The sequence below is a fragment of the Cygnus atratus genome, chromosome 8 (assembly GCF_013377495.2).
Source record: "Cygnus atratus isolate AKBS03 ecotype Queensland, Australia chromosome 8, CAtr_DNAZoo_HiC_assembly, whole genome shotgun sequence".
NCBI lineage: Eukaryota > Metazoa > Chordata > Aves > Anseriformes > Anatidae > Cygnus > Cygnus atratus.
The window spans coordinates 17,729,958-17,746,437 of record NC_066369.1 but is presented as its reverse complement, the minus strand read 5'-3'; the positions used below and the strand labels follow the sequence as shown (position 1 = coordinate 17,746,437).

General features: G+C 43.5%; 1 protein-coding gene across 2 annotated transcripts in view; it reads right to left on the bottom strand.

Moving 5' to 3' along the window:
- Positions 1–628: 628 nt before the first annotated feature.
- Positions 629–16,480, bottom strand: part of DDAH1 (dimethylarginine dimethylaminohydrolase 1) — a 92,014-nt gene continuing 76,162 nt past the window's right edge. Inside the window, exons 5-7 of one of the 2 annotated variants that reach the window (XM_035537199.2) lie at positions 5,617–5,760; positions 4,995–5,158; positions 629–3,816 (exon numbers count right to left, since the gene is read on the bottom strand). In XM_035537199.2, the coding sequence (XP_035393092.1) occupies positions 5,042–5,158; positions 5,617–5,760 (261 nt within the window). In that variant the 3' untranslated portion in view covers positions 629–3,816; positions 4,995–5,041. Of the gene's footprint in view, positions 5,159–5,616; positions 5,761–16,480 lie in introns of both variants that reach the window. The other variant, XM_035537200.2, reaches the window with a different exon arrangement.

Sequence of the window (16,480 nt, the reverse complement as noted above, 5' to 3'; positions counted from 1 at the left end):
TAGGCCTCGTGGAGGTGGGTGTAACTGCGCGTCTCCTAAGATCATTACTCCTGGTATCAGTCTAGTCATATTAGAGCACGAGAGTACGAGCAGAGATTAGCCCCACCTGCATCATCTGCAGCACGCAACCAGTGGTATTTAGATATAAAACACACAGCCATCTGTCATATTACCACAAAGCAATGCCTGAAACGCTGTTAACTCTCTTTACATCTTGCAGGAGGAAAAGATATAAGAGCTACATAAAGAATTAAAACAATGATCATGCCACTATACCTTTGTCGTTTCATTTGTTGTAACTTGCAGTAAATACACACACCACAGAAAAATACTGTACTACAATAACATCTATTTAGTTATCTTGGAGAATAACATCAATCGCAATCATTGCATCTAGCACACTTAGCCAGTACCTTCTCTATCTACGTTATTCTTAAAGTCTGAAATCATGATTTGTTTTTAAAGAGTCAAGATTTCTTCTAACAGGCTTAAAGGTTTAGTACTTGTGTCTATTACTGGCTTTATTTCTAGGTATGTAGCAAGCTTCCAAATAAAAAGATGGCATAGAACAGTATGAAATTAAATGCACGTGCTTGCTGTTTCAAAATAAGAGGCAAAAACTACATAGTTCACAGTACAATTGACACTTTATTCCATTGTGATGGGGATATATAGTAATGAAACTGCAAGGATCACAAAAAGAAAAAATCAAAGTGCAAACCTCTATTAGAATAGATTATGGAATGTACTGATGTTTTTGGCACAAAAAGTGGGAAACTATATACTGCAACAAGATTTTAAGTTTGATGAAATGTAACACTTCTGTGTTCAGTAGTCATATTTGTGCACTGCAGAACAATACAATGTAAAACAGTGACTAACACGATTCACATGCAACTCTAAACAAGTTACATCATACGTCCAGTTAAAACTTTTCTGAAAATACACGAGGTCCAACGATACTTTGTTCACAATCACTTAACAAATACCATTCTTTAAGCAGTCTTATCTTTTCAGCTTCCTTACTGATAAAAACAAAAATAGAGAATCTTAAATAGTAAATTATTTTCCCAAAATGATTCTACATGAATACCAGTATTTTCTATCAAAGTAATTTGGCTCTGACTTCATTGATATAATGTTTAAGAAGATGAGTGAAATCAAAAGCTGATTTTTTTTCCATATTTCATCCCCAATTTGCTGTGAACAAACAGAAAAAGCAGATTCCTTGTTCTGCATTTCACTGAGTATTTATTTTTAAAACTGGACATGGTGCTGCCTATGACCTCTGTACCTATTACATGGAAAACACCCAAAAAATCAGAGAACAGCTTCATACAGTGGCATCTATTTAAGACCAGAAAGGATTATATTAGCATGGAAATGACAAAAATGCAGAAATGGAAGAATTCAAGATTATCTTAGAAGTACAGGATGCATTCACATTTTCATTGTAGAGAGAGATACTGTGTTCACATTGTTAAAGAGAGAAACCCACATAACACAGATCTTTCTAAACTCATAGTAAAGATAATAACCGTGAAAGATCTTCAATGCACATTGCAGCTCCTTCATTTCATATAAGCTAAACTGCTTGCTCATAAAAAAAAAATACTGATGAGTAATTCAAACCCCATTGCTGAGCTATTAACCACAAGATCTTCTGCACTGACCTTCTATGTCATACAGCCTGACAGTTGTTATCAAATGCTTTATGTGGGCAGTTCAGTGTCTCATCTCCTTTTTTGGTTTGGGATTTCATCTTATTATTTATATTAATCAAGGATGATGATTCACATCAGACATCTGAGAAATGTTCTAGTGACAAGATGCACAGGACGCCCGTTAGATGTATATGTGTTACAGCAGAAATGTCCTCGCAATTGAATTCTTTGTTTGGGCAGCAGAAAAAGTAGCAAACAGCAAGAAGTAGCAGCATTTGGCATGACTCTAGTTCTTAGTACCATACTGTAAATGCACAAAATGAAATGCTTTTAACGTTGTTGCTTTTTAATGTGATAACAAAGCATAATGCTAAAAGCAGAGAGGTGATGGCAATCCCATTAACCAGTTTAGGTAACTTTTGGCATCAAAGATTTCATGTAGAGCATCTACATTAGGAGGCAATCACACCTATGACAAACTAGGTCAAATGGAAACAAAGCACATGTGATTTAGAGCACCCAAATTCTGCACCTGAAGTTAGGTTGAGTACAATTTGAAATAACCACCTGAGGGAATTCAAATCCCTCAGCCACTCCTCTACTCTTTCTGTATGCCAAAATACAGCCTTGAAGGCAAGGAAACCTAAATGGCAATAGGTGAAAGACCAACAACCTCTCTGGAAAATGAGGTGTTTCTCAGCTCTGAGATCCACTCTCCCCTCTCCCTTCCTTGGGAAAGCTATTATCACCTATTCTGTTGCTTTCAGGGACACAAGGTATGAACAATGTCCACCACATTTTTCTCTTTTCTGGAGCAATCCTGAAGAGGATTCATCTCCCTTGTCACTCTCTAGATGTACAGCCCCTGCTGACAGTTATCCTTCCAGCTCAGTCCCTCAGAGTAAAAATGGACACCTCAGTTTTTCCTCCCACCTGGCACCTACTTGAGGAGGGAGAGAATTAAGGACCATTCACTATGAAGCGAACAGCAAGGAGACAGGAGTGCAGAAAAAGAAGACTGAAGTAGGAGAACTGAGGCAACAGAAGGAAAATCCACTTCGAGTTAAAAGAGAAAAGTGCTTATTGTACCATAAACAAGAAGCTGTAGTCTGAGGAAGAGAGGGGAAAAATGCAACAAGAAGTTTGTGGTGTGAATTGAATGGAAATCCCACAGCCTAACTGGCACAGGCCAGCTGGATGCTCCCGCTCCCCACTGAGATGATGGAGAGGGACTGAAGCAGATAGATGCGGCAAGGGGCCAGGGGAGTACAGACAGGTCAGGGGGTTCTGTTCAGGCTTTGTACAACAGCTCCCCCAGATACAGATGTTTTTAAGCATAAAGCCTGGCTCTAGAAGTTATAGTTAAATACTACAGGGTTATTTTTTGGCACAAGATCTTTGTTTAGTATCAATTCATTTTAAAATGCAAGATGCTGTACCAGATACATAAAAAGCACTGAGGGAAGGAGAGAATGGAGATTTCCCACTGCAACATTTACATCTCTAGAGCCTGATCATGTGGGTCAGGCTGAAATAGTAGCTCATGGAAACGGAGGAGACAAAGGAGAAACATCAGGAGAATCCTTTGGGACAGCCACAAAAACAGCTGCTGTTTGGCTGGTGAAGGACCTCCTTTGGGACATATCTTTCCACATACATTTTATTTGCTCGTCATTGTTCTCTCCCTCACGGTGCCTCGTGTCATCACAACGTACAGTGCACCCAGACATGAGATGCACCCTGGTGGCTGCCAGGATGTTTACTCCATGTTAGCCACTGATGTGGGGTGAGAGATGCCCTGTGGAGAACCTATAGATATATGTACTTGTGTTTCCAACCTTATGATTGTGTGAAAAATCACGTGGGTTTCCAAAGCATACCAAAGTGTGCGCTCGGTTAATACTATTTGCTGTGCTACAGAACGCATTACTAACCCCCCTCCCGCCGCTCGCTTCTGAATGTACCTCAGAAACACGCCACAAGTGGTTCAGGAAAGGTGGAGGAGGTGCCTAGGAAGTCGATAACATGTTCAGACTATTCGTCAGTCTCCGGAGAGTTCCCACTGCTGCCTCTGTTTGGGAATTTCTCCATCCTTAGTTTACAGATGGTTTACCGAGAAGCATGTGAATACAATGGGGAATGCTTCACTTTACTGTGGTGAAAAAAAAGTATGACTCAGTGGGTAAACATGTTGTGGAATTTGCTACAAAAACTGTATTTGTTTTAACTGAATACCACAGTAAATATTCATGCAATTAAAAAAATAAGATGGTCATTGTTCCAAGGAAAACTACCCCAAGGGCAGATAAAGTACACATGCCAATCTTCCAGGAAACAATAGCTTCCCTTATTCATGAGCATAATCCAGGAATAACTGTCCTTCAACTCATTCTATCAGCCTTTCCTTTTGAATTTTGCTAGTACGTGGCCTCCAAAAGAAGAGAAAACAGCAGAACAGAGGGACAAATACACAAAAAGTAAACAAAAGAATAAAAAAACAATTTAGCTTACTTTCATAGTTTTAACTTTTCCAAGAGCATCTGAACTTTTCATTTTTGTGGTCCAGGTGCTCCCTGGGATCTGGCCTTTAAAAAAAACTCATCTTTCATTCTCACTAAAGTGAAAGACAGAGCATTAGCAGCAAACCGGGACCTGAACTTGCAGGACATGCTGCACTGTGATTTCTTTTTCTGTCATCCAAGTTTCCCAGGCAGACATTGCCCTTGAATGCTCCTGTCAGAGAAAGCTTTTTCCAAAATTGCTACCTGGCGTCTGAAACTGATTCTAGGCACGATTCTGCCCAGCAGCAGCAATGTGATATGGCTGAGACAGTGAGCAGTATATTGCCCACTGTTCCAGCTTCCCAACCACACAAGATACCAAGTTCATGAGCCCCCTGAACTTTCTTCAGCCCCCACTGACACCTTGCATTACTGAAAGAAAAGAGAGAAAGAGATGAAAGACTGAAGAAGGAAAAAAAGACGCAGATCAAGGAAGCAAGGGAAAAAGACGGGAGAAGGCAACAGCACAGAGACAACAGAGGTTCTTGAAGTGTTGAGAATTAGTTGGTTTTCATAAAATTTTCACACAGATAAGTTAAATCACTAACGTGAGGGGTTAGCCATTATAATTGTTTTCTGCTAGCCCATGGGACTAACATACTTGAGAGTTATGTGCCCCTCAAGAAAAGCATACATCCACCTTAAATACCATCTGCAAGGACATAATAAAATTACACAAAGCAAAAAATTTGTAAACAAGGGTTAGTAGCACAGTGGTACAGTAGATTGTCAATAAAAACAATAGAAGTGTGGATACAGATTCGTCTACCTTGTGTGTAACGTTATTGCCAGTTACAAGGGAGGGACTCTGTAAACTCATAATTCTGAAGTTTTGTTAATAAGCACAGAGCAACAGGTGAGTGCCCCATCTACTTTCTCCAGTTCTGTGTTGGCTATTGGAATCAGCATGTGGTCCTTCAGTTTTTCAAAAACCTATTTAGGAGAGAAAATAGAAGAGAAATCATTACATTTTACACTTCCTTATTTTCTTTTTTCTCTAAGTATTTTCAGAATGAATAGGCATGGCTGGATCAGGGGGTGCTACGCTGTCTCATCATTTGTAATCAATACTAACATTTATGGTGTATGTGGCCTTCTGTCCACAGCTTTCAAAAGGTTCACAAACAACAATACCGCAGCAAGGGGAACTGTTACTGCTCCCAGTTGTGCTGAAGTACCACCAGGGGCACAAGAGACAAAATTAAATCAGTACTGGAGACGAGCATAGAGCCCAGGCCTGCCACCTTTTGGAAGCCAGTGCTTTTGCCCTCTGATTTTTTCCACGACAGGATATAACCCATTCTGGAAAGCACCGAATTTCAGCTCCCAGCGACTTCCTGGAGGGGCCAGGATGCTGGCGGTCTCCCAGCCATGCTCAGCACCTCTCTCACCTTTGCGCTCTCCGGGTACTCCTCGGGGGCTCGGTGCAGCAGGACGTGGCCTTTGCTGGGAATGTTTAAGTAGATGCAGTTTGCAGCAGCATCATCGGGCACCGTCAGCTTGTCGTAGCGGTGGTCACTCATCTGTTGCATGGTCTGCCAGGAGACACAAAGTGCAGCTATTTAGACCAAATGCTTTAGAGGGGCCCAAACAAATGCAAGAACAGAGCCTTCAAAAAAGTGCTAATTACGACTGCCAAGTCAGCCAAGAGCCATTTTGCTATGCAGCAAGTAAGGAGATCTCTCTTTATCTCTGCCTTCAAGGAAGAATCTACTAACCCTACCCAAAAAGAGCAGTAGAAAACCTCTGTCAAATGGTTCCTGGAAATGGCAGGATTAAGCAACAAACAGTCCGTGGGCTTTTCCTGAAGGAATGCACATTGAGTATGCAAACCTCCCGCTCACTTTGACAGAAACTGTAGGTGTTCAGCACCTTTGAGAAAAGCAGCCATCATTCGATATTTATAAAACGAGCGTGAATTAACACAAACAGGACAGGAACGGTTCCCAGCTTGGCTATCAGCCCAATCTTAATTCTTTTCAAGGACCTCCTTTCTGCTTTCCAAGCAGTTACTCTTTCACTAGCTAGGCACCTGTGCCGGGGCGCGAGAAGGCACGTCTGAGTTAATCCTTGTTCCCAAGGGGACGACACAATAACCTTGTCAGAACAGTAGAGCGGGTGGTTTTCAGAAGTTTGGTTTATAAATATAGGGCTCATACTCAAATTTGGATCCTGGCAGAATTTCCGAGACAGAGACTCTCAGCACACGAGAAGCCTGAGATCGCGAGTTTTGGATTAGGCTCAACTTTTTACTAAAGATAGAAAAAGCCTGGAGACGAGAAGCCTGACTCCCCATTGTATCACTCCAGCTTTACACCAGCTTCTCTGACAGAGACCTCGAATAATGCAGAAGTGAACAAAGCTTAAAGCTTTGGCCCTACCCAGAGCCTAAGCAAATTCAAGTGTTTCAGTTTCTCTCCTAGCTCTCCTGCATTCCCACACAGATTTTTAAGCTTTTTTTTTTCAGCTTAAAATTACTCACATTAAAATTATGTTAAAAATAAACTAGCACTCTGTTCACAAAATACTTCAACTAAATTTCCTTCTCAGGGAAATCCCGCAGATCTACATCACGTAGCAGAGAGCAAACTTTGATCTTAGGCACAGTTATCTTCAAATTACTGGTAAGGTCATTTGTACTACTACTCATTCATAAAAAATGCCATATGGAACTGAATTATAACAACTGCATCTCCAACATATTGTGAAGCACCAAAACAACTCACACTTCCACACAGCTACAGTAATTCCTTTATAGGTCTGGGTGCATTTTTCATGTTGCAGCCTGAGTCATCCACATCCCGTGGAGAACATGGAAACTCGTACCGAAGAATGCAATGCATTCTTGAGGAAGCATTATCAGATTGTTATTTCTTGTTCCTTCTTAAGTTACGAATCTCTGCTGAGTTCCCAAGGTTACATCTACCTCCATAAAAGGTTAATGTGTTTTGCTGGGGAAAAATCCTTGCACCTTTCCCTTACCGGATGTATTTTTATTACTGCACTTAACATGTTTGACTTCCCTATTTATGAATTTGTTTCCGCTCCATTGCCATGATGTATTTTTTTAAAGCTCTCCTCGATGCTGTAGGCATCCAGCAGCAGGTGACACGCCTGCACCCACTGCTGCTGCTGTCCCTGGTAACAAGTCTGCAGACTCGTCCTCTACCCACAGCCTCCCTTCCCTAAATAATCTTTTTAAGTCTGGATTAAGGAAACGTTTTTATTAAATCCACACTGAAATACACGTAGTGGTAGAGAAAAAGCCAGTGCCTGGATTTCGCTCCGCTCCCAAACAATTGTGCTTTCTCCAGTCCTTGTTGGTAACGGAATCCCATATTACGAGTTTTCTGTAGGAACAGCTCATTCATCAGAAATACATTGTGACTCACTCTGAAATATTTCCATAAGAAATTATAAATTAATTCTCAAACAGAAGGGTATGGACACATCTCCCATTCATTTGCCTCCACAAAACGCTCCAAGTCGGAACACCCATAGTGAACAGAAATGAAGAACAAGTGCAAGGCTCTCGCTGTGCCACAGCAGACACAAACCAGCTTCAGGAAACCTGCGAGATGATGGCGAGGGCACGTTAGGAGGATTGCTTTCAAGATTAAAAAGCACAGAAGTGGTGGATGAATTAATTTGGGAACAAATGAAGAGAAAAAATGAGTAGAAAAATGAGAAAGAGAAGCATGGGATTTTGAGTACCCAGCTGCGGTAGTGGGGATGGGTTCTGTTAGCAACAACAGTGCCGCAAGAAAGCATTTATTAGTAACTGGCAGTCTGACAATATAAAATTACTCTCTTCCTTGGCTTTTAAGATAAGAAGGAAATCATATTTGCAAGCTTTCATCCCTGTTATAACTATGTCTGCATGTTGAAATAAAATTCCAAAAACCAATTTGTTGCGAGCGTGCACAGGCAATAACACCCCAGACCTGCGCCACAGGGAGACTCCGAATCCAACAGAAATATGCTGATACAATGTAATCAGGTTATTTTAACCTGACCCACGGTCTTACATATCTCTATGACATAAACTCACTGCATGAAGTCACTGAGCACGTGCACCTGACCAGACAGGACTACAAGGCAGAGAAAAAGATAAAAGCAAGGTTCTTTGATCATATTTTCTATCAGATATACCCCCAAAATATGTATTTTGTTTTTTGGAAATGGCTAGTTTACAGAGACTATAGCCCTTGCACAATGCATTTGGGCTGGCTTTCTGCCCACAAACATATGACCAGCTATGTTAACAGTCAGGCATTTCCCGCATGCCTAGTTTTTCTGGGAATTTTCTTCAGCCCAGAGAGGGTAATTTTCATTGCACATTCTCTCAGCCCTTAGTCATGCTTTCCTTATGTTGAAGTCACTCGCATAGCCTAAAATGCCTTTTCTATAGTTTTTACAGTGTGTCCTCAGACAACTGAGGTAATGGATAAGCTAAATAATCCTAAATATGAAGCAGCATTATGCATGAAGGAAAAATGCGTATGTGTTCAGGGCCTATTATCGCTAGCTGAGCTGAGATGACCACATGCACATTTAAGGCAGGCCAGGCCCAGACACTTTGTCCCTCTAGGAGGAAGGCCCCAGCTGGAGCCCTGCTGCCATCTGGGACCTGCTCACATGCTGGTAGCTATGAGAGGCAGTGACCAGCCCCACGCCTTTTTACCTCCAGCACCCCATAAGCAAAGACAAACACACAGCAACTGTTCTTCTTCCAACATGACAGCAAACACTGTATGTAAGAATGCCTGCATCACATTGACAGAAAAAAAAACCTGTCAATTTTCAGGCTCTGATTTTAGTTTTAATTAGCCCTCCTTCCCTAGCCCTTACCATTTAAGAGAAAAAAAACCCACAAACCTAAGCCCAATTCAACTGCATGTAACTCCATACCCACAGGATCATTCCCCTTCTACATTCCATCCAGTTACCTTTCCTAAACCCTTCTAGTCACGGTATTCTTATAAAAAAACTATTTATGATATTTTTTCCATCCCTCTTCTCCTCATTCTTTCCAAGCATATCAAAGTTTTGCCTGTTTTACACTGAAGCATAAGAAACATTTGGCCTGGGGTACAGAGCAAACTGGGAGATTTTAACCCAAGAGATTGAAAGCTGTGAGAAGAGATTAAGCTACATCAAGTCTTTGTCTGCAATGATGACAACTGGGGTGCAAATTGGGTGCTTTTTGGGGTGCAGGGTGACCAATGCTGAAGAGAAGAGTAACCCAGCAATAGGCAGTAACATCTCCCTCACTTGGCTGGGCAGTCTGGAAGCACAGCACGCTTCTCTTCTGCTTGGAGGAAGAACTACTTGTCTAGGAATATAAATCATTGCTCACTACCAGGAAAATAACTCTGAGGAAGCAAGATGAAGCTCCTTGCCCTTAGAGTTACTCTGTTTTTTGCACCAGAAGAGACAAAGAACAATTGATTCCCAGCCTCCTTTTCCACACCATTCCTGGTTTTACAGGCATCTATCATCCCCTCTTAGCTGTCTCTTTTCCAGGTAATAGTCACAGCTTGCTTAATTTGTCTCTTTATGCAAGATTCTGGGTATCTGTCCATCTATTACCCTTTTCCAAGTCTTTCCAGTTCTGCTTTTTTTTTCTTTTAATGAAGGTATGGTGCACGCAAAAGGCATGTAACAGCCAACACACAGACGTACCACAGCTTTAACTGGTGGCGTAATGATGTTCTCCATTTGTCTTTCAGCTCAGATGACAATCTCAATTTCTTGATCAGATCTTATTTCTGTGGTAATGACCAGTCAGAGCACATTATTTCATACATGAAGTTCACATTACCATTCTCCCAGCCCCATCACTTTACATTCATCTACATTGAATTTCATTCACTGTTTTATTGCCCTGTCTCTGCCTTTTAAGTTCGCTTCATCACATTTGGAAGAAATAATTGACACTGGAGCAAGAAAGCAGCAACCTTGGGGTTCAACAGGAGAATGGGGCTGGGGAGCCATGCTGCGGTGTTACTCGCCTGGGTGCCGGCACCCAGCCTACACATGCACCATGTCATGCGATGTTTTCTGAGAGCTTCCTTGAATGCAGCAGTGACAACAGCGACTGTGACCAGATGGACAGGAGAGAGGAGCTGTTGGAGCCAGTGCTCTGTTCAAATGCCAGGATCTGTCAGGAGCATCACCCCAGGAAGGTGGAGGGGCCAAAGGGACGATGGTAGGAATGGGACAGCACAGCCAGTCTGGGCAGTGCAGATCACACTAGGAATGATCTGGGTTTTTTTGTCAGGAACACATACATCTCCCTAGAGATAATAATATACTTAATACAATATAAAAATAAACCCTGCAGATGCAAGCACAGGATCCCACGAGTACAACAGAACAAACGCACACCACACCTCATCCAAACCAGCCATGCCCCCAGTCAGCCACGGCCACGGCACCCAGTCTGCAGTGGGCACGCAGCCAGCGTGCGGCTTTAATCTCCGCCTGCCCCCACATGTTCTTGGCAGCTGGGCTTTGGGCCCTTTCCTCCCTCCTGCGCCCTCCCAGTCATCTTTTCCAGAACGCCGAGTTCTCTAAGACACCTCTCCCACCCCGGCCCACGGCGTGGCCTGGCTCAGGCCACCCTTTCCTTCACCTCACACCCGTGGCACCGCCCTGCCCCTCACAACGCCTCGCGGCCCCTCACAGCGCCTCGCGGCGCAGTCACCCCGGCCCCTGCCCGCGGCAGCGCCTCAGGGCCGCTGTGTCCTGAGGTAGGGAAGAGGAAGCAGCTAGCCTTTGCTGTTGCTCTCAGACAGACGCCTGCAGGACAAACATCCTGTCGTTTGGGACAGGAACCCAGGGAGAGAGCAGGCAAAGGAAAAATAAGGCATAGGAATGCGAGTCCTCATTTACGCAAGTCAAATGACATCGTCTGTCAGCCTCTGACCCAGCTCCTGGTGATGACAAACGCATACGTAAAGTGACACTTGCCTCGCCTTTTATAAAAACAAAACACAAACCAAAAAAAACAGCAACAAAACAAACCAACACCAAATACAACACGTTATTCTATAAATACGCTTCTGAGTCTGTATCTTACAAAAGACTCAGTTCTCCTGCCTATATACAAATTGAACAACACTGACACTCAGTTCAGCGCAGCAGATTCATTACAACATCCAACCTTAATTAAAAGAAAAGCACAAGTAGTTGCCTTTTTAAAACAGCAGGTCATCCGGTACCGGTGAAGACCTGTGTCCTCTGAGACGCCATACACCCTTAATTCATGAAGTAATGGAAAATCAGGAGCTGAAAGCATGCAATGTCTCACAGGACCTGATCCAGAGCAAGCAAATATGAGCTAAAGGAAAGTGCACAGAATCGTATAAATTGACTAATTTTCCTACCTATAAGGCTGAGAGCACATGACTTTTTTTTTTTTTTTTTTAAATTATTTTAAGGAGCAGGTTGTCAATTGTTCTCTGGATTTCACTAACTTCTTTGCTGCTGCATTATACAAGTCAGGATTCATCTGCACTTTCTGCTAATTCCCTACCTGAAGTCATCCTCCTTGGGTTATTAATATTAGTAATCATTTCCACAGCAACCCTTTGTGATATCGTAAATAGAGGATTATGACTTCATGCAGGGAATAAGCAGAGGCACAAATGATGAATTCTTAAGGAATAAGAGATAATGTGCTCATGCAAACTTCTGCATTACTAGCAAAGAAAGCCACTGCACAGACAATAGCAGGAGCAGCTCTGGATGAGCCTTTTAGTATTGCCCAGGGAATACGGGCTGCTTTGTAAGCACACGGGATATATGACCTTTTCTTCTAGGTGCCCATTCTGGAGACGCTTCTGTGGCTGAGCTGGGAAGTCCAAAGCTTTTATGCAGGCACTACATCCCTGATGTAGTGCATGCAAACAGCATTCTGCTTCTTAAAGCTGGCACACGCTGCAGGGACTTGAGTTACCCAAGACAGAGTAAGAAAAAAAGGCATTTAATCACAGGGATGGGGGCAACTCTGCCAATGCTATAAAAACTTCTTGTGCCCAAGTCTTTAAAAGCATGGCTGTGATCGTAGCTTTGGATACAGACTAGTTGGCCTAGCTGCCCAAAAGAGATTTCTTTCTACTGTGTGCTTACGATGTGGTTTTCATACAACTTCCTTGACCTCTGTCAAATCAGAGGGGCTGCATTTGTAATAGCGTCCTCCAGGGAACGCTCCAGGAGATGAACGAACAGCTCCACTCCCCACAGAAGACACTGAACGGAAGAGTTGATAACTAGGCAAAGCAATAAAGTCCAATCTTTTATTCAAAGGGAGAAAAAAAGACAGGTATTTACTGAAGTCAGAGTACTCCAGTACTGTACCTACTCTGATACTCTCCTGATCATAAAGAAATCTCATTGACTAGTGAGGCTGGGGCACCAGGGAGCAGCTCCACATGCAGGTGTCTCCAGCACACTGGGTCCCACACAGGCAGCTCTGCCGGGGGAAGCGAGCGGAGGTGAGCCTGGCCGTGCTCACTGCTGTGCCTTGTCACCTGGCCATACCGCTCACAGCCCAGACATTGCCCGGCCACGCTGCCTCGCGCTTGGCAAAGGGCAACCTCACCTCCCAGCAGGAGAATTTTCAGGACTTAGCATACGGAGAGAGCACAGACAGGAGTGTCAGCACACACTGGGGCACTGATCCATTGCAATCCTAGCGTTTGCCTTCGCTGCTGAAACTGGACCTGACTGGGCCCCAGGCTGGCTCCCGCTCCTCTGCTGTTCCAGACAGAGCCCCCACTGCGCCCCTGGGTGCCGACAGCGGGGAGCAGAGCGTGCACCAGCAGCACTGCCTGGCACCAGCCCGGACACGGATTCCTCACGCTTATGGTCAGGGCCCCAGCCAGAGCCTCCAGCAACGCAGGATCAGAGCCCAAAGGTGGCACGTTTGGAGAACTCCTGGCCTCACCGAGGGAACAGAAAAAAAATCGCCCCAGGCTTTATCTGCCCAACAACCACGGCAAACATTCAGTGACAGAATTATGAACGGGGTTAACTGCAAGAAGGAACTAAATGCATGGCGCAAGCAGCAGAGGGAAGTTAACATTTCAGATGTGAAATCAGGACAGGCCACGGTAGTTTCTGTAGTTAATTTGTCTCTCTCTTTCACCCAGTTTCCTTAAGCGTCTCTTTTCAGCTGCAGCCCAAATAAATATTCTGTACTTGCCAGAGTCTGAAGTGGATTTCATGGTTAAAATGTCACTTCTGATTTATTATCTGCTTCTAGCATGTGCTCTCTAGTCCTAAAACCTGTACACTCATTTTATAGTTCACTTGCAGTGCTCTCCGTTACACTCATGATAAACAGCACTCTGCCAGACTTGAGCACCAGATGTCATTTCTTTTTCTATTTTTATGGAATCATATGGATACATGAGTAGCACCAGCAAGAACAATCAAGAAAAACTGCTGTCTTTCAAACAAGACTGCTAGTAGAAAAAAAATTCCAATTTTAAATATAAAATGTTAGTCTAGCATGACTCAGCATGACAGCAGCTCACTTGCTGCCCACCAAGACACCCTACAGAACAAAACCAACTGGACTACCACAGGTGCTCAGAAACATCATCATCTTGTACAAGAGCATTTCCAGAGCAGACATGAAGAATGGCAACGACAAAGCCGAGGCTTAACACAAGGAGCCATCCAGCTAAAGGAGCAGCACTCAGGGCTGCCACAGGCACTGACTTGCTAGGAGCTCAGGGGACTGCACGGCCGCAGAGGCTGCGAGGAGAGGCGGACAGGCACTGCTATTGCTCCATCAATCAGCCCAAAGTCAGGCAGCAGCTTTTAATTCCGAGGATCAGCACCTCATAGAGATCCTAAGGCAGTTTTATTTCCACCAGGGTGTGAGACACTGATTACCAACTGATTATTTTTTTCTTCAGAGGGAAGCGAATAAATACAAAAATCACTTAGGTCAAAAAGCAAGAATTCAAACATTAGACAAAGCTGGGGATATGCAGCACGACCATTCCTATCATTTCTGAGGGAGATGCTTTACTCACTTCTTTTCATATAATTTCTTTGAAGAGAAACCCAGCTCACAGAGTGTGAGCAAATATAACCCTTACACACACGTGAACATGCTGCTCAGTCTCTGATGCACAGAAATACACTGAAAACTGACATAATTGATTTTCTTTTAAACAACAAACTGCTAGGTTACCCTGTTATTTAGGGTGCTCTCTTCAAAACGTATCCGCTTTTCACTGCGCCTTGATTAATGGTGGTATCTGCTCTATTTGACGGCTAGTTATCAGCATCATTTAATCAGCTTATACAAAAAATATGTTTGGCTACAATAGCTGAAGTTATGCACTGCAACACGATTAGCCGAGCTGTGCAAAAGGCTTTAATCACACTGATGAGTTCTCAGATTAGTCCTGGCTCAAGTTCAAATTGCAGCTCTGAGTACCAGTATTGTACTTGAATTTTGCTCATGTTTATAAACACTCCACACAAGAGTATGGTTGTCTGGATATCTGCAAACTTCATCAGGCTGCAGCTCACGAGGCATTTTGAGTCTGAGCCTGAATATTTGGGATAGTGCATATTTCACTGGGAAAGACACAGGGCACTTTCCATCCCAGACTAAATCAATCTCACGGCATCAGGAACATCAGACCTTTTCAACCAAAGCCATTTGTCATAAGTTCCTCAGGGGAGAGCAGAGGGCGATGTGGCTGGGAACACACTCCTAGAGCTGCACGCAGTGATTTCTAATGAGACAGTAACTTCCTGAGGTCATTTAAATGAACGAGCAGACTTACAGCCACTCTGAGCTGTGTAGGAAACCAAGGGACCATCCTCCTGTTTCACAGCTCCCCTAAGCTTATGCTCATCAAAGCAGTTAGGGTGCTACCCTATTCCCTCCATGGCTGTCAGGCTACAAATCTAAGGCAGCCAGGATTGCATTTTCCCCTCCATAATTCAAGCAGCGTCCAGCAGGGGAGATCCTGAGCAGATTTGAAACATTGGTTTTATATCAGCTGGGCACCGAGACATTTTAAATCTTGAACTATCACAAGATGGAAAAGAAACAAACAAACAACAAATCTCTGCTGAGCTCTGATAGAATAAATGATCCTGTTGGGAAATGTAAAGTCTTGGGATTATGCCCACGAAGAGGATCTATATAAACCTGAAGAGCAAATGTGCAAGGAAATATCTCTGCATGGCGCTAAGAATGAGAACAGGCCTCCATCTTGCAGACAATTAAGGACATTTTTAAGTCAGTGTCACGTTTTAAAGTTGGTGTCACTAGCTTGCTGAAGCCAAGAAGGCGTTCAAGACATGCAGGACGGGTTCCAAAGCTCTTTCGGAACAAGATTTCAGAGTTATTTATTACATCCATAGTAAATGTACTGCATGTAGCAGATACAGATCAGTAGCCATGGGCACCCATAGCAGTGCTGTTCCTTCAAATAATTTATGCTTTATAATCAGAGCAAGAGAGAGAAGCTGCATTTAAACTGAAAGGACTTCAGAGGGCTTTCTCACTATAGTTAAGTAGAGCTATCTCCACCCTTCCCCATCTGTAGCTGGCTTCCTCCATGCATTAGTGATCACATTGCATCAAGGAGGCTTTGGCAAAACCTAACAGGTAAGCAAGTCTGCCAGCAAAGAGACCCAGATTCACAAGGCCCCCTTGAAGGCTCAAACCCACCCCTCCTCCTTTAAAGGGAAGTGTTCAGAGACTCCATGAATGGCAAGGCTCGGATGACAACTCCCTTTCTGCTGAAGCCATCCTGCTACAAAAGCCTGATGTGAGCAGAGAGGAAAAAGTGAGCAGAAAGGAACCTGACTCTGCAGCCACCTGATGGAGGGATGGGGAGTCCTGCACCCAAGTCCCTGTGGCTGGAGTTACGTACTGATTTTATCCAGAAATCCTACACTGAAAAAATGTACACACAGGCCACCTTTACAACAGGGACCATGCCCCTTTCCCTCCTCCTTCAAGCCAAACCTTTTACTTCTCTTCTGGCAATTTTAAAAGCCACATGTTCTCACAGCAACATCTGAAGTAAATACAGAATCACAGAATGGTTTGAGTTGGGTGGAACCTTAAAGCTCCAGTTCCAACCCCCAGCCACAGGCAGGGACACCTTCCACTAGACCAGGTTGCTCAAGCATCTCCTACTGCCTTGATAGTATCTCTTTCCTCCCTCCTATCACCAACCTGTCACATTCAATCAACAAAACTGTAAA